The 19,317-nt window shown below is 33.8% G+C and overlaps 2 protein-coding genes across 7 annotated transcripts in view; both read left to right on the plus strand.

The window, feature by feature from the left end:
- Positions 1-6,321, plus strand: part of LOC123552161 (synapse-associated protein 1-like) — a 28,811-nt gene extending 22,490 nt beyond the window's left edge. For 3 of the 4 annotated variants that reach the window (XM_045341590.2, XM_045341591.2, XM_045341594.2), the window contains one exon: positions 1,670-6,321. In XM_045341590.2, coding sequence (XP_045197525.2) covers positions 1,670-1,830 — 161 coding nt within the window. In that variant the 3' untranslated portion in view covers positions 1,831-6,321. The remainder of the gene's footprint in view (positions 1-1,669) is intronic. The other variant, XM_045341595.2, reaches the window with a different exon arrangement.
- A 6,716-nt stretch (positions 6,322-13,037) lies between these two features.
- The window catches only part of LOC123552164 (alpha-mannosidase 2C1-like), a 107,204-nt gene continuing 100,924 nt past the window's right edge, over positions 13,038-19,317 (plus strand). For all 3 annotated transcript variants that reach the window (XM_053541703.1, XM_053541702.1, XM_053541704.1), the window contains exons 1-7: positions 13,038-13,114; positions 13,902-14,027; positions 14,479-14,610; positions 15,813-15,936; positions 16,782-16,849; positions 17,903-18,080; positions 18,765-18,862. In XM_053541703.1, coding sequence (XP_053397678.1) covers positions 13,930-14,027; positions 14,479-14,610; positions 15,813-15,936; positions 16,782-16,849; positions 17,903-18,080; positions 18,765-18,862 — 698 coding nt within the window. In that variant the 5' untranslated portion in view covers positions 13,038-13,114; positions 13,902-13,929. The remainder of the gene's footprint in view (positions 13,115-13,901; positions 14,028-14,478; positions 14,611-15,812; positions 15,937-16,781; positions 16,850-17,902; positions 18,081-18,764; positions 18,863-19,317) is intronic.

A 19,317-nucleotide genomic window follows, 5' to 3' on the forward strand; every position in this document is an offset into this window, starting at 1 on the left:
GGTCAAGTTCGAAAGTGGGTCACGTGCCTTCAAAAACTAGGTCAGTAGATCAAATAATAGAAAAACTTTGTGACCTCTCTAAAGGCCATATTTTTCATGGGATCTGTATGAAAATTGGTCTGAATGTTCATCTTGATGATATCTAGGTCAAGTTCGAAACAGGGTCATGTGTGGTCAAAAACTAGGTCAGTAGGTCTAAAAATAGAAAAACCTTGTGACCTCTCTAGAGGCCATACTTGTGAATGGATCTCCATAAAAATTGGTCAGAATGTTCACCTTGATGATATCTAGGTCAAATTTGAAACTGGGTCACGTGCCTTAAAAAACTAGGTCAGTAGGTCAAATAATAAAAAAACCTTGTGACCTCTCTAGAGGCCATACTTTTTATGGGATCTGTATGAAAGTTGGTCTGAATGTTCATCTTGATGATATCTAGGTCAAGTTCGAAACTGGGTCAACTGCGGTCAAAAAACTAGGTCAGTAGGTCTAAAATTATTAAAATCTTTTGACTTCTCTAGAGACCATATTTTTCAATGGATCTTCATGAAAATTGATCTGAATGTTCACCTTGATGATATCTAGGTCAGTTTCGAAACTGGGTCACTTGCGGTCAAAAACTAGGCCAGTAGGTATAAAAATAGAAAAACCTTGTGACCTCTCTAGAGGCCATATTTTTCATGAGATCTTCATGAAAATTAGTGAGAATGTTCACCTTGATGATATCTAGATAAAGTTCAAAACAGGGTCATGTACCTTAGAAAACTAGGTCAATAGGTCAAATAATAGAAAAACCTTGTGACCTCTCTAGAGACCATATTTTTCAATGGATCTTCATGAAAATTGGTCAGAATTTTTATCTTGATAATATCTAGATCAAGGTCAAAACTGAGTCACATGAGCTCGAAAACAAGGTCACTATGTCAAATAATAGAAAAAACGACGTCATACTTAAAACTGGGTCATGTGGGAAGAGGTGAGCGATTCAGGACCATCATGGTCCTCTTGTTATGATTTGGTAACAAATATTTAGATGTAATCATACAAAATTCTGAATATATTTTATTTTCAAAGTAATGTTTTTGGAGGTAGCCCAACTAGAAGGCAAGATTGAAATAATCAAGTTTAATGTATTGCTTCTACCATAATTTTGACTTTGTTTTATGAGCTTTACGGAGTAAATCTCATGTTTTTCAAGTGTCAGTAGGGCCTATTATTTATTAACATTCTCAGTCGAAAAATTAAGACTAAAACACTGAAATATTATTTTCCCAAATATTTGTAAATATAGCACTGGTTTTAATGCAATGTTGTGTAGATACAAAATATACTACAATAAAAGGCTTGGCTTTGACAAAACAACAAAGAACTAGGCTTCAACAACAACAACAAAAGAATTTATGGCAACATAAATTTTTAGAGATTCAAGTCATATTTAAATTACAGATTAAATTTAACCCTTAGCCTGCTGGCAGCAAGTGACTAGGCTGATCATGGTCTCCACTGTTCGCTGTTCAGTCAGTAAATTTTCAGTGAACACCCCTTTGAATAATAAGTGATGCTGCCCAAATTGAATGATGGACCAGTTCATTATAGAAATTAAGCAGGGTAAGGGTTAACTTTGTTTTCTCGAAAGACTGAGTATGATAATTTGGTTGAAATCTATTTTCAGACAAGAAGGATGAAAAAAAGTCTGATGTACCAGAGTGGGAGGAAGAATTACAACGTGAACTTCAGGAATACGAAATGGTCAATGACGGGGACGATATTGATGATCCCGACATTGAGAATGAAATACTTAAACAAATAGAACAAGAGTCCGCACAAACTTAGTCCTCCAACCTGTGTATATTGTGACTGTATATATAACAGTTGATGTCTTTCTTTTTGTTATAGCATTAAGTTGATACAAAGTGCTTATAATATATGTAAGAATTTTTGTGACATATTTTTTGCAGTAGTTAATATATATGAATTTGCTGAACCAGGAAGTAAATTTACAGATAAATACAGTACCATTTGGATTGATTCTGTTGAAGTTCAAAGTTGTTATTTTTCTTGAAACTTTTTCATTTATTTGGTTTTGGCATTGAGGTAAACAACATGCTAGGTAACTGCAGATACTGGGGTTTTTGTGTTTGGAAAAATCATTGTGAAGGGTTTTATATGCGAGGGATCTCTTCAGGTTTAAATTTAACCATCTTTAAAAAAAACATACATCATTGAGAGTATTTTCATTAATTGTGGGACCAGTGAGGCAACATCTTATGGGCTACACATGGCTGTGTACATTAAAAAGTTTCTACATATTTTTTGTCACATTCTGTCTTCATTAGGTACCCTAGGTAAGGCTTCAGCAGTTTGCAGCATAAAAGGCCGATTACTTATTAAATTCCTACAATTCTTATTTATATAAAATTGCTTGAAATTCTGATTTTGCTTGTGCAATTATTTTGTTAACCTAACATTTATAAATGTGTTGAGTTGCTTGTACAAATTTGAAAATATAACAGTGTGTAATTGTGAAATTTCTTCCAAAATACTCACTTGTTTAAATGGCCTGCTTAACTAAATAGGGAAAGTGCAGATCTACAGAACACAGGGTCTTCAGTTTGATCCTCCCGGCAAGGTTTATGTTCTCCTTGATGCTTTGATAAAAGACATTGTATCTTAAATAATTCATCCGCCACCTCTGGTTCGTGTGAACTTGGCATTTACTTCCATTGAACAGGTTTGTACTGGTACAGAATACAGGAACATTGATTGTGTTAAATGCCAGACGTTACAGAACTGAAATACTGTTGAAAAATGGTGCTAAGCCAAAAACATTTAAATGGCTTTGTTCTTTTTGCACATAAAATACTGGTTTTGTTTAACTATGGTATGATGTCAAAGACCCTGTCTGTAAGCATAGTAGTGACAGTTCTGGGCAGCTGTATCAGAGGTTGTGAGTTCAGTACCCTCCCAAATCTGCTCTGTCTGTGAAAAGAAATTTGGTCCTTATATAGAAGAGGTACAATGTACTTCTGTTTTATTTATGGAAAGTATTGGTGTATTACTAAATTATATATTAAGATAAAGCTATCGCACTGGAGAAATACTTTATGTACCAAACAACTGTGAATGATGGTATCCTTTGAAATTGCTTAATTTCATGGACATGTAATCTTGTGGTTTTGTCTATACGACTGTTTTGTGGGGATATGTTGAAAATAAAATAAATGGAAATTTTTGTTTGTCAGTGTGATTTAGATTTCGTGGATTAATGCAACCACGAAATCCACAAAAATTTGTGCTTGATGAATATTCATGATTTCTTGGTATATAACACATTCGAAACTGCTAGTTACTGATGGTTTGCTGTAAGAACTGTTTTTCTTGTTATGTGCAATCTTAGAGTATTTTCTTTTCTACTCCTTGAAATCATTAACAATCGAGAGTAAAAAAGAATTATGGAGTTCATCAATACACTGAATAATATTTCAGTTATTCTTTTATTCTATCCCAACAAACAAACAAGATTTATGTACATTTTATCTGTGAAATTTGAAATTCACAGAATCATATCCTTAGCAAATAGTCAGTTTTTCCTAAACACAGAACTTTAATGACAAAATAATGTGATTTCTTAGTGTTTAATGTTTGACCTATTTTTGTTAGACCTATGAAATACCAAATTAGGCCTCCTTCATAGCACTGTGATACAATAATTTTGTGTACATAGTTGTGGGTAGAAATACTTTATTTGAAATCTTTGTTATTAGTGTATATATGGTATTAGAAGTGGTAGTTCTAAGGCAAGTTTGTTAGAGTATACCCGGTATTTCATTAAAATGGTTATATAGGTGGTTTTATTTTTCCTTACATTTGTAAGAAATGATAGGCACAATACTTAGTGATAGATAATACATTGCTTCCTAAAAGATGAATAGCAGAAGGTGATTTCAGTTAGTAGGACTAAACTTCTGAAACTGAAAAAAAAAATATTGTGAGCAGATCTGAAGAACATTTTAACAGACTGAAATGTAACTTGTGACTATTATGTAGACATGAAAACAGTGTAATTCTATGGCAACTTTGCATTATGTAATAAGATTAAAGAAGCAATTTTAGATCCAGTTCCTATAACAGTTTGTAGATTATACCAAATGTCTGAATAGTTGTTTTTAAACACATTTGACCAGTGGCAAAGTTGTACCCTTAGACTGATCTTACTGACTTACCCTTGCATGATCGTAAGAGGTGACTAATAGGGTCTTAACACTCAGTTTGCAGTAACTCTGTGATTCCAGCAGGTATGCAAATTTTGATTCCATACCTCATGTTTTTATGCCCCCGAAGGGAGGCATATTAGTTTTTTACTGTCCGTATGTTCGTCACAATGTTGACTTTTTGCATGAAGGCACTTTACTCGCAAACCACTGCACCCAAGACCTTCCAACTTCACATGCTGATAGTACTTATTGAGTACACGACCCCTACTGACTTTGGGGTCACCAGGTCAAAGGTCAAGGTCACAGGGGCCAATGTTAACTTTTTGCATGTCCGTCACAACATTAACTTTTTGCATGAAGGCACTTTACTCGTGAACCACTGCACCCAGGACCTTCAAACTTCACATGCTGATAGTACTTAATGAGTACACGACTGCTACTGACTTTGGGGTCAAAGGTCAAGGTCACGGGTCAGTGTTAACTTTTTGCATGATGGCACTTTACTTGCAAACCACTGCACCCAGGACCTTCAAATTTCACATGCTGATAGTACTTATTGAGTACACAACCCCTACTGACTTTGGGGTCACCAGGTCAAAGGTCAAGGTCACAGGGGCCAATGTTAACTTCTTGCATGAAGGCACTTTACTCGCGAACCACTGCACCCAGGACCTTCAAACTTCACATGCTGATAGTACTTATTGAGTACACGACCTCTACTTACTTTGGGGTCACCAGGTCAAAGGTCAAGGTCACAGGGGCCAATGTTAACTTTCTGCACGAAGGCACTTTACTCGCGAACCACTGCACCCAGTACCTTCAAACTTCACATGCTGATAGTACTTATTGAGTACACGACCCCTACTGACATTGGGGTCACCAGGTCAAAGGTCAAGGCGCTATGGGGGCATTTGTCACCATTAGTGACAGCTCTTGTTATTTCGATGAAAATGAGATGTGGAACCAAAATTTATAGTACTGTTTGGCACCATATAACTTATACTGTGTTGGTGACCCATTAAACCCAAATAAATAAATCAGACTGATCTTCATACTGGAGTTTTTCATCTTTAGTTGGGGCTTAATCATGACACTTGGAGAAAATGAAGACAAACATTTTGTTGCCAGAGTATAACTTTATATTGATTTTACAATTAAAATTAGTTTGTACATTATATTTGTATGATTACCATAAATTATGGTATAATTACATGACTCCTTAATTAAATCGCAGGTCCATAGTTTATGCTGTTGGCTTTTGTAACTCGGTGTAACTTTTTCTGGGCCAAAGTCAAAACTTGCAGGGGGGAAAAATAAAATTTATTTCTGATGTCAATTAATTATAAAAACACTATGTTGCTTGCAGGTTAATAAATGTATACTATATTGCTTCTCTTCTTATGAATGAATAAAAGATTTCTCTATCTATCTGTGTATTTCAATGGCAGAAGGAAATTCTGTAGTTTTACCTTAAATGGACAAAGAAACAAAAATAGATGTAATTTTTACAGATTTTGTTTGCAGTTTATGAAAAATTAACTGCATACATAGTTATTAGCTTGGTAGAAGTGATCTTTTCAAGCAATGTAGGTATTTTAAGTTGGTTGTTATCAAATTTATCTTTTTTGTACACAGTGATAATCAGATAAGTGTTTAAACACTGATACCTGTATGTGATCTTTAAACTGAATAATCACATTGCATGAGGCAAAAATTAAGTTTTGGTAACTAAAATGTAGGTTGAATTAGAAACTAAAACCTAAGTCGTTCTTCAAGTACAGTTAGTTATGGTTAAGAAAAATACAAAGTTTTTTTTTTTTTTCAGACAGTGTTTCCTAAATTAAGTAGAATCAGATATGTTCTAGTTGTTTGAAGGTTTTCAAAAAGTACTAGTGTCTGACATTGTTGTGAATGCCAACAGTTAGTTTCAATGTGAAAAAAAGTAGTTTGCTTTAAAGTTTAACATATTTTTGTGTATTAAGGTTAAGATAGAAGTTATTTTTTCTCTCCATCCATGATATTGTTAAAGGCATTGATGTATATATTTAATCCCTCATGTTGTTATCATTTTACTGTATGACAGAAATATAAAAAAAAATGATGGGAAGAACTTCTTGTTGTTGTTTGGAATCCTGTTATTTGTTACTAATTGTATATTGATACATTTTTATACCCCCCGCCCCCTTCAAAGGAGTGGTATATTGTTTTGCAGATGTCAGTCGGTTGGTCGGTCTGTTGGTATGTAGACCAATCAGTTTCCAGATAATAACTCAAGAACGCTTGGGCCTAAGATCATGAAAGTTGATAGAGACGTTGATCATGACCAGCAGATGACCCCTTTTGATTTTGAGGTCAGTAGGTCAAAGGTCAAGGTCACAGTGACCCGGAACAGTTCAACGGTTTCCAGATGATAACTCAAGAATGCTTGGGCCTTTGATCATGAAAGTTTAAAGGGAGGTTGGTCATGACCAACAGATGACCCCTATTGGTTTTGAGATCAATAGGTCAAAGGTCAAGGTCACAATGACATGGAACAATTAAAGGGTGTCTGGATGATAATTCCTAGGATCAAGAAATTTAATAGGGAGGTTGATCATGACCAGCAGATGACCCCTATTGATTTTGGGGTCATAGGTCAAGTCACAATGACCCTGAACAGTTGAACGGTTTCCGGACGGTAACTTGAGAAGGCTTGGGCCTAGGTTCACGAAACTTAATAGGGAGGTTTGTCATGACCAGCAGATTACCCCTATTGAATTTGAGGTCAAAGGTCAAGGTCACAGTGACACGGAACAAGCCATTTGCGGACAATAACTTGAAAATGCTTGGGTCTAGGATCACGAAACTTAATAGGGAGGTTGATCACGACAGCAGACGACCCTATTGAGTTTGGGTTCAGTAGGTCAAAGGTCACAGTGGCCCATAACAGTTATACTTTTTCCAGGTGATAACTTATGAACGCTTGGACCTAGGATCAAGAAACTTAATAGGGAGGTTGATCATGACCAGCAGATGACCCCTATTGATTTTGAGGTCAATAGGTCAAATGTCAAAGCCACATCAACCAGAACAGTAAAACTTTTGTGTACAGTGACCAAATAATTTCTTTTCCTTATGCAATTACTGAGTGCATCAAGGGGGGCAATTCTAGTATGTTTCAGGATCGTTGTGTAACAAACGAAGCAGTTGAAAAGCCAAAGCAAAAATCTTTGTACTTTATTCTTTTTCATTACATTAACAACCAATTACTTATCAATTTAACACCATTTTCATGTTAAACATATAAATAAAACTACTACCATCATGTCATATGTACCTTGATGTAAAATTCTTTTTCTAATTATACCTACGACTAAGGAATGAAAGATACTGCAGAGAACACATAAAACTTCGCAAATCTTCCATTTAAAAATATTTTGTATAAAAGTATTTTCTCAGCATTTACTTTCATGTATTAATTATAATGAATAATAACACATAAAGAGGTTGCTAAAATCCTTAAAGCATTAAACTTCCTGAAATTAAATCTGCATTGGCTCCCACTCTAGTTCTTTGTGTCAAGAAATGCTTTCGCTCTTCAAAAATGTGCAAGTACATTGCCCGTTTGTTGAAATAAGGTCTTAAATTTAGAAGAGAAAATAAAATATCGCCTCACCCTCTTTGTTTTCATTTAGAACTCGTGCAGTTCTGGTCATTAGCGCCGCCTTGGAAGAATCATAGACTTCTTTTTTCAACTCGCCTCCAAAAAGAGGTGGAGCCAGTGTTTAGACGATTTTGAGAGACTAACTCGCAAAGTAGTGGTTCATTTGTAATTTTAGACAAATTAAACTGTTTCTTGAAAAGAATTGAATGGTCCGTAATTCTTCTGCTTATGAGTCAGTCACACTACACCGTATAGCGTTAACGGACGCCCAACGTTTAGAAAAACTGCGGCAGAAAGTTATTCGGTGACGAAAGGCATCCTCCACTGCTGCTCGGTGCTCTCGCGATCGGTGTATAGGGCGCATAAAACACACAATGACCGCAAGATTAACGCACATACACAGGACTGTCAACGTTCAATTAACGGACATCGCCGTACTAGTAACGGACTTGTACCGCGTAAAACGTAGGCGCAACGCATGAGTCTTCGATTGTTTGACTAATTATTAAATAAATTGACTAATTTCACAGTTATCGTCCGTTGAACATACGTTACATCCGTTGCAAGTCCGGTAGTAGTCCGAACGTGAATCCGGTCCACCGGACAAGAACCGATACGAAACATACAAGTACAGAATAAGGAACGCACGAGTAACGAACAAAACGCATACCAGCGCATTGCTATCGTTCATCTAACGAACAACTTTGTCCTGTGGTGTACTTTCCAAATTTTGAACATGCTCAAAACCTTCCACCGGATGGAATGAACATCGCCAGACAAAGAGTGCAGGCGCCGCATGAGAAACGGAAAATAAACGCATGCAAACGGACACGAACGTATTGAAAATTTTGTTATACGTTGGACGTCCGTAAACGCTATATGGTGTAGTGTGACTGACCCATTGTCAAATTTACTACTGTAATATAGTTCGTAGTGAAATGTCTGCGATTGTGGTCATGGAAACCCCAAAACTACACACATGTTGTTTGGCTTAGTTCAAATCCTGAAAAAAAGGAAATTTTACATACTACTCAAAAGAGGTAAAATCACTAAGATAAGAGACATCTGAGTCCTGAGTCGCGGAACAGTGGACCGGTTTTTACTTGAGAAATCCTTAGAGGTATGCGTGCGTGTTAAATGTTATTGACATTTTCGGGTAGAAACGCATTAGAGTTTGGTTTTTTTTTTTTCGAAATAGAACTCCATTTTAGTATGGAAAGAAGTTCCTAGTCACAGCATTTTAATTTTGAAATAAAAAAAATCTCGAAAATATATTACCCATACTTTTCTCGCCATTTATGTCAGTCTTGAAATTATTCGTAATTTTAATTTGAAATAGGACAAGCTATCTGTGGACATTTTTTACTATATGTAGAAAATACAGAGCAAACATGCCTTTTTCTGTTCACATTGCCACCCAATTACTGCCCTTACTATGGTGGCATATTTCTGCCTCGAGAGATACTTAAGTAAATTATCGCAATAATATTTCCGGGAAACTTTCAGCTATTGAAAAAATCTTTTCAGAAAACTTCGCTTTATCAAGGTATCTTTTGAAGTATCGTGATAGCTACCTAGCTATTTCGTGGCAGACATATGCCACCATAGATTTCAGCAGAAGTTAATATTTTCTAGTTACCGTAAGTTTATTATTTGTTTCTTGAAAATATTTTAGCGCAAAATTTCGCGTTAATGCTTGAAACTGCCACGAGATAATTGGTAGCTATGAACCCTGAAGAAGGCTAATGTAGCTGAAACATTGGGTGAATAATAAAGTGACTTGTTAAAAAACGTTTCTGTAGTTTTTACTACTTTTAATACTTATATTTAGCTATCACGATCAAATTCTAAACTTTCCAGAAAGTTGTGCAGTTTTCTGAAAACATTATCGCAATAAATTATTTTTTTCAAGATCTGCTTTTTATTTCCTGGAAATTAAGGCTATTGAGGTTTCAAGAAAAGGGGTATTATTGGTCATGTCCGAGGATATTATCGGACGATACAACTACCTTATGTCACAAACCTAATTTACACATGCTTAGCTGGCATTTTTTCTGTGGCAAAGCATTATCACATTCTACAAACATTTTATGACATTTTTCACTTTTCATATATTCTGTTATAGATTTATTTAAGAAACAGAAAGACCTGTTACTTAGAGTTATATATATACTCCAAATAAAAATTTTATTATTTTAATGGAGTTTTGTAATTTGTAATCTCCCTTAGCCTAAATACAAAGGTATTTAAAAAGTGGACTAGCTATTTCTTTAGATTTCAATGTAATATCAAGTTTTACATTTGAATTTGATACATATTTTGATAAACTACCTAACAAAAAGCAAGTTTTGAAATAGCATGTAGTGATGGAATTCGTGTATTTTCAATCTATCTTGGTTGCGCTACTGAAATAGACAAAGGGAGATAATAATAATTTTATTAACTTGCATTTCTAATGAATTTTGGCAAATATATACTTGTCAAGGCAAATATTTGACAAATTTAATACAATAATGCTTATATTCTAATTATTCATTAGGCAAAATATTTTTATTGAATTTATACTTGTGCTAAAATAACGCTATCTTGGTCTAGCAACCAGGATAGAAAAATCAAATTTTAAAAATAATTCCAGTGAAAATCTAACATGTACCCGGAACAACTGACCTTCCTGCATGTACCAAGAAATCAGTGAACACATGTAAGTGTAAATGATTAGCTGTTTTGAACAAATCCATTTGTTGACCAAAGTCTGATTAACAACCTTTAACACTTCCGGACAACAAATAAACATCTGCATATTAAAACTGAATTATTTTACATCATAGCCAATAACCATTTTTAAACGTTTTGTTTCTATAACGTTTCCTTTCAAAAACTGGGGAACTGAAGGTGATACCACGTTTTGAATTTCCTTTGAATGACAAAATATAACCAAAAATCAGCTGTTTACTTAGAGTCACACTTACATTTCGATTTTCGTTAAAATACGTTATAACAATAACATAATTGACTGTAAACTTTCTGGCATTTTCAAATTGACTGTAAACTTGCTGTCATTTTCTCTTTCAAAATCTTGTATCAATTTTCGATTTTTAAATGAATTATAGACAAAATACGCGTCAGTATATAAACCGCGCTGATCGGAAAGGGCTTAATATGATCGGAAAGGGTCGGTCAAATGTTTATTATCAGAAATTATATAATTATTTCTTCATATTTCTTTTTGGCATAAGAAAGAAAATAGATATTCAGATATTATATATTTTATTCATTATAGTCTCATCAATTTACAATATACATGGAGTTAAAACATATAAACTAAAGTACATTGTCATTCATAAATGAATTACAAGAGACTTTTAATAATTTACTTTTAGACATCCACATTACTGTATGAATAACAGTCACAACTGATATCATATATATCCTAAAAACTGAAGAATGAACAGTTTACAAATATCTCATATATCTAAAGAAATACTTTTTAATAATTTATTTTATTCTTAATTTGATAAATTAAACATGATACATGAATGTAATTGATACAGATCAATTGGAAGTTTAATTATAACCAATATTCTTGAAATATACTTTTAAAAATTTATTGCTTATCTTTCTGTTTAAAGTACCTTATAATTGTTTATAATGAACGGACAGGTTATTCAAGTGTCACCTATCAATCAACAAGTTGAGTAAACACTGATTGCTATACGTGTCAATCAAAATAATTAAAGAAGGTTAAGGATGTTTTTACGGCTTTTCGTTGTTAAAATAATCTGCCATTGAGTTAAATCAAGGCGATTATCTGTCCAGTATAAAGAAATTGTTAGACATTATTTGTCGCATGTCACTTGTGTGTGCTTACAAATATACTGATTAATTGATATAATCAATAGGTGTGATAATCCAATCAAACTCTATCAGGACTAATCAGAGGCACGTGTTTGTTACGCCGCATACATTATGTTAATTGTGCTTTGACAATGAACGCAGTAAACGTTTTTGTAATTATATATTAAACATAATATAATTCTTTTGAAAAATGATTTTTCATAATTTATAATCTTCTTAATTTATCAAATTAAACATGAAGAAATTATTCAATTAGTTCTAGTAATAAACATTGATCAGGTCGGATATCCGGGCACTTCAGCGTATCGCGTTGCGTAGCAACAGGCGGAGGTGACAGCAAACGCTAAATTGTAATTGAAAAGCGTTTAATGTTTCCTTGGTGCTGGTTATTTTTCTTTATTTAAAGTAAAATTTTGGGCAATATTAAGAAGTCAGTGAATTTATAATGTAGCATGATGTTCGAGAAATCACTCCCGAGAAAGAAATCTTTCTTTTTTAGGTTTCAGACGTGATATTCATCATTAATCCGTGTAAGCTACAAGGTCTCATAGTTGTGACGGACTGAATGAAAATTATAATTTAAAAAATCGGAGGTCTTTACAAATAAATAAAACAGAAAATCTAGCTCATCTAGTTAGGTTTCTCCATTCGTTTCACTTTTCTCGTTCTATTTTGTAGCCTACCATTAAAACAGTTCTGAAAGCCAGATAGCTTATACTGTCCTTTCCGATCAGCGCCGTTCATGCACTGCCACGTGTTTTGTGTATAATTTATTTAAAAATCGAATACTGATCTTTTTTTCTGAATTTATTTTCTGTTTTATTTGTTAAATGAAATGTGAAGAAATAATTAAATAATTTCAAATAATAAACATGTGACAGGCCCTTTCCGATCATGTTATGTCCTTTCCGATCAGCGCGGTTTATGCAATGACCCGTATTTTGTCTATTATTCATTTAAAAATCGAAAATTGATAATATTTTTTTCTTAATTTATTTTCTATTTTATTTGCTAAATGAAATATGAAGAAATATTTAAATAATTTCAAATAATAAACATATGACAGGCCCTTTCCCTTCATGTTATGTCCTTTCCGATCAGCGCGGTTTATGCCATGACTTGTATTTTGTCTATAATTCATTTAAAAATAAAAAAAACTGATGACTTTTTTTCATAATTTATTTTATTTTATTATGTCATAATGAAATATGAAGAAATAATTAAACAAATTCCAATAATAAACATATGACAGGCCCTTTCCGATCATGTTAAGCCCTTTTTGCGGAAAGGGCCCTTTCCGGTATCTAGTCATAGCGGTACAATACGATACGTTACAGAGAATAGGCATTTTAGTCTTTTCGTGGCGAAAAATCGAAAACACAATTTAATTGTCGCCGATTGCATGGTATATTTTGCGTGTCACTTACCAATATTCATTTACAGTGATAGAATTATAACTTGTGTTATACTGTATAAGGTCATTTCTACGAGATAAACTTATATATGTGGCAAATTAACCCGCAATATTTTGAAGTTTCGTACCTAATATTTTTCGAACTATCGAGTTGTTCTTTTAAGATTTTAGTGATATAATAAAACTGGAAATGTATACAAAAAACTGAATTCCTGTATTCCAATTCAAGGAGTTTATTTCCTGTTTGTCAGAAGGCAAATCTTTCAAAAATAAAAATTAAACGTATATTAATAAATAACAATCTTTTTCTTTTCTTACCATTGTTTGTGTACACAGTGTATAGAATATTAGCTTTGTTCACTTTTCAATTATTAGTTATGAAAAAATAAAGATCACATCTATTAATGACTTTGATTAGTCAGATGTGGGTACTGTATAGTTTGATTTTCACCGGATAACTTTCTGCCGCAGTTCAAGTTTCAGATGTGTGATAAATAACACTACCCGTCTGCGTTTTCCCTCTATAACTATATTGTCTGCCTTATTCGTCTGCGTTTTAATCCGTGCCCACAACAAGTAAATATTTAAACTGTATGTCAAAATTTCTGTCTGCAAGCCAGTAAAAGAACTAGATGAAAATATTTACAATTTATCAACCTATATTCTTTACCCTAAAATCTATTATACCATAAAGCACTAGTAGAATAACCAGTTAATTTGTTATCTAGTTGTGAATCTGTTGTAATTCACATTCTATTTTCACTTGTTTTGTATTCAGGTTATAATTCCACAGAGTTCTAAGAAATATGGATCCCGTTGTTCTCAAACATAGACGCACTACTTTGGAAAGGGCTGAAAAGTTTATCTCAACAAGATACTTCACTGATGTTAACCTAACTAGCAGGTATAAACATGTACTTGTTTGTGTTACTGTTTTAAATGTAATTATAAAAATACACTGCTACGTAGTTTTAGTTACTGGCTTATTGTTTCACAGTATATCATCAAGTTAAAAATAAGAAGGTTTTAAACCAAACTTTTACTGGAAATGGCAGACCAAGCAATCTTTTTACAAACTGTGATATGAGTTTCATATAATCAGTTATATATGCAGCTCAATGTACTGCTCATATCTCTTTTCTGGGGAAGACATTCAGTTCTTTCTGCAGATAGCAAAAGTTACTTTTTCCAGCATAATTCTCTGTGTATCTACTTAAAGTCTTTCTCTAACAGCTTTCCATTTTGTTCCTTCAGTGTTACATCTATCTTTGGTAGTTAGCTGGTTTGTTCCTTTGTGTAAGCTTTAAATACATTAATAGACTACTGATTAGTTAAAAAGTTCCTTTACTTTTCAGACTTTATCCTAAGAAGGCTCCTGTTAAATCTATAAAGCACTGGGCAGCTCCACGTGACAGATACACTCCATATAAGGAAGCTGTAAAACAAAAATACAAGGAGGTTAAAGTTGGACAGTCCTTTGGACCAACGTAATTGTTACATTTCAGTGTAGAAACCAACCATTCCTGAAAATAAAAAACTTCTTTTTCCTCATCAGATTTACTAATTATATTTTTAGCTCGACTATTTGATAAATAGTCTAGCTATTCTACTCACCCTGGCGTCGGCGTTGATGTCACACCTTGGTTAAGTTTTTGCATGCAAGTACATACAGCTATCATTCAAAGGCATAGGGCTTTGAAACTTATTTTTTCTTTTTCTAGGTCAATTGCCAACCTCACTGGGTCAAGGTCCATAACTCTGACATGTATTTTGAGCAAACTATGCCCCCTTTTGGACTTAGAAAATTCTGGTTAAAGTTTTACATGCAAGTTACTATCTCCAAAACTAATGCAGATATTGAATTGAAACTTCACATGTGTCTTCGACATTATAAAACTAGTTGATAGCACCAAGTCAAATAACTCTGACCTTCATTTTGGCCAAATTATGCCCCCTTTTGGACTTAGAAAATTCTGGTTAAAGTTTTGCGTGCAAGTGCATACAGCTATTACTAAAAGGCATATAGATTTGAAACTTATTTTTTCTTTTTCTAGATCAATTACCAACCTCACTGGCTCAAGTCCCACAATGCTGACTTTTATTTTGAGCAAATTATGCCCCCTTTTGGACTTAGAAAATTCTAGTTAAAGTTTTACATGCAAGTTACTATCTCCATAACTAATGCAGATATTGAATTGAAACTTCACATGTGCCTTCAGGGTTATAAAACTAGTTGATAGCAGCAAGTCCCATAACTCTGATATTCATTTTGGTCAAATTATGTCCCCTTTTGAACTTAAAACTCTTATTTAACTGATATTTAACCTTTTGGGGTAATATTTTCCTGCTTCTGGGACAATATTCCGAATAGTCGAGCTTGGCTGTCTTATGGACAGCTCTTGTTAGATTAGTATTTTGTTTAGAAATACATTGTAGATTAGTATTTGTTTAGAAATATATTAAACTTTAATGCAGCTTATAAGTTCAGTTAGAAATGAAATCTGTTTTCACATACAGATCATTTAAAAAAGTCAAGACTGGTGCTCTTAGTAACTGTGGTGTAACAATGTTATGGGCAAGTTCAGTGATAATAGATTTTTCATCTCCACCATCCTTTCATGTACCAATGTGAAAAACCCAGTTTTATATTCTAAACTTGTTAATATATATTATTTTTGTACTTCTCAAGATGGGCCACACACTGGTTCAGTGTATTGGTTACAGTACCAGCGGAGTGGGTTGGGGAGGAAGTTAGACTGACATGGGACTCCAGCTCGGAGGCCCTTGTGTGGGTAGACGGAGAACCAAGGCAGGTTTGTGCAAGGATTTAAAAAATCTAGTTTTCCTCCATTTTCTGTAATGGTTTAAACAAAAGTAGGTGCATTAAAACACATATATGTGTAAATTTTAAACATAAATTCATGGTCACTTTGTGGTCAGTCATATTAAAGATCTAGTGTTCTTGCAATAAAACGAGATTGAAATGAAGTTGAGGAATATATTTTTTAAACAATCTGAATATTTGCAAGTTGGCATCTGATGTTTGAAGCCAATATAGGAGACATTAATGTTCTTTGGATTCTATTATAACCAATGTATAAAGTACTTCTTCATGTTTGATAAATCATAAGCAATAGAGTAGTATTAATTGTCTGGGAAACCTAGAATATTGCCTGGTAGCTATTTTAGGGATAGAGTACATGTTGCTGGCACCCTTATTATATCCCGTGTTAAACAGTCAGCTTTACTGTCATCCTTGCCATAATTGGACACTAACCTTACAGTGCGTTATAACATAAACAGCAATGTAAGTACTCCCATTTTGATATTTGGCAAATTTTGAAAAACTGAGCATATGGACCATAGCATTTTACTTGGCCGTATGTTTCAAAATACATGTAGTTAGATCTACAGCTATGAAACAGTTCATTAAAATCAGCATTGTGAAACTTATGCAAAAATGTCATTAAAAGTGCAGTTTTCCAATAGAAGCATGTGGAGAATATTCACCGGAGGACCAATATCAGTCCATTAAAAAGTCAAGTACATGTACACACCTTTATCCTTTTTACTGGCTGAATTTCCAGACAGTTTCTATATTGATGACAATAATGAGCGAGTTTCATATTATTATAGTGTTTTGATGTTTCTGTTGTAGGGTTTGTGCAAGGAATATGAGCGGTTTGATTTCCTGCTTACAGAGAAGTTAACAAAAGATCATTTGAGGTATGCAGTCAGTTCATTCAAACTATTCTTCAGTTTACTGTAAGGTTATGAGAGAAGACACTGGTCCATTGTTAACTCTATCTGATTACAAAAGCAGGGGACATGAGTTTGATCGCCTGCTTCTTCAGCTAAAATAACTAACATTGGGATAAGAGTCTTGTGTATATATGCTTAACAAGCTAAGAAACCATAGAAGCTTCTTGAATTGAGAGTGTTTTCTATCCCTTGTACTATCCTCCTGCTAAAATTACTATCTCCTGGATATATGGGTTACCAGTGACGACTATAAATAAGCTTAAGTACAAACAAATGTAGAATTATTGATATTCTCAAAGGTAAGATCCTTGTGAGTTGTATCTTTTTTACCCTGCGTTGTGGGGCAGCATGTAGTAATTGCAACTCCTGTCTACCTGTTCATCCCAGTTTCGTGTCTGGTCTGTTCATTCTGTCGATCATGGATGCATTTTGAAAAAAACTTTGCACCAATGATTAGCATGACTTGACAATGTTTTGCATGCAAGAATCTTAAAATAATTTCCTCTTACTTTTGGAACTATCTCCTTTTATTGAATGTCTCTTTGGATTTCCTGTCTGGTCTGTAACTTTGTCATTCTAGGATGAATTCAAAAAGACGTAGCACCAATGATCATTTTATAATTAAGTGCAAGAACCATAACTTTTGAATTTTGACAGATATATGCCCCTTTTTAACTTAGAATTTTATGGTTAAACTTTTATAAAGTTTTTACTGGCAAAGCTCTAATTCAGAGTCATGCACTGAGAAAAGTCAAGCATGCTTTCTTATGGACTGCTCTTGTATGTCTTCTGTTAATTGAAGAAAACAGAATGTAAGAAAAAGTATCTGCCTTAAGTTGAAAGTGTGGATGGAAATATCTGGCTCTCATATAACTGTTTTGTAGTAAGTCAGTAGAGCTTCTTTATGGCCCAAGCCGGATATTTCCATCCTTAACCAGTGAGAGATTCTTATAGTCTATAGTATATATTTATGTATGCTGTTTAATATATATGCATGCTTTGGATTTTTCATTACAGTTTCGCAGTGTATGTAGAGATGGCATGTAATGGCATGTTTGGTGCAGGGACAGACACCATGATATCCCCTCCCAATCTCGATAAACAGTTTACATTGAGTACTTGTGAGGTGGCCGTGTTTAACCGTAAGGCATACAACCTTCTGAGAGAGATTGAATTTCTACATGATATGGCTAAAGTATGCTATTAGAATTTTATATGTTACCCAAAAGTGTAGTAAGATTTGAGTAAAGTACTTAGGGATACTTTGGACTAGGTGATGTAAATTGGCCTGATTGGCTACCTTCTACAGAAAGGTGAAAATCAGTTTTATAAAAACTGGACAGATATGGTAGTTAAAAGTAAAGAAATGATTGATGGCATTTTTGAAATTGTCATTTGTATGCTATACACACTTTGTATCAGTTAACAAAAGGCTTTATTATTATATCATTATTATTCTAATCAAGGCATGACAAGTCATGAATTAATGTTTTGTGACATGATCATTGGTGAAACTTTTTATCGATGACAAATTTTGATGTCCTAATTATGCCCTGGAAAAAGCTAAGTCTGGTAAAATTGTCATTCTAAACTATTACTCAACACATGTAAAATGATTCCTATTTAGATAGAAATTTGACAGTTCTTGGGCATTGTATTTAAAAATTATTGGAAATATGTTATTGCCCTACATGAAACAGTTTTCAGTAATTGTAGCTTTTTCATTTATTTTTGCCAGAATTGATGCATCTGATTTCCTTCATGATTGATCAACAGTCAGGTGTTGTGTGTACTAAATAATGAGCATAGAAATTTTAAATGATTCCCACCACTATATATCATACTGGTTGTTCCACTTATATATTCTGGGTTATTACAGCATTTACCGGAAGGGAGTGAAAGAGGTTACCAGGCACTGTATACAGTCAATGAAATGGTCAATGCCTGTGATGTGAATGATGCTGACTCTTACAAAAGGTGAAAACATGCACATTCTGACCTATTAATGCTTACCCTGCTGAATTTCTATAATGAACTTGTCCATCTTTCAATTTGGACAATACCATTAACTGTTAAAAAGGATGCATACATAAAACAGATATTGACTGAATGACGAACAGTGCAGATCATGATCAGACTGTATGGATGTGCAGGCTGATCATGATCTGCACTGGTCGCAAAGGCAGAATCAGTAGTGTCCAGCATGATGAGGGTTTATTGCCACCTTTCTAACTTTTCTCATTTTGCATCTATTAAAAAGTGAAAATGATAATTGCCATCTTGCCTAAATTTATAGGGATGATGGGATATATTAGGTATTTCAGAAATGTCTTCTTTAATGATATGTATTTCGTTTGCTATGCTTAAGATTTTCCTGTGAATGGATGTTCATTATGTTAAAGCATACATTACATTAATGTACTTTTCAAAGT

The sequence above is a fragment of the Mercenaria mercenaria genome, chromosome 4 (assembly GCF_021730395.1).
Source record: "Mercenaria mercenaria strain notata chromosome 4, MADL_Memer_1, whole genome shotgun sequence".
Lineage (NCBI taxonomy): Eukaryota > Metazoa > Mollusca > Bivalvia > Venerida > Veneridae > Mercenaria > Mercenaria mercenaria.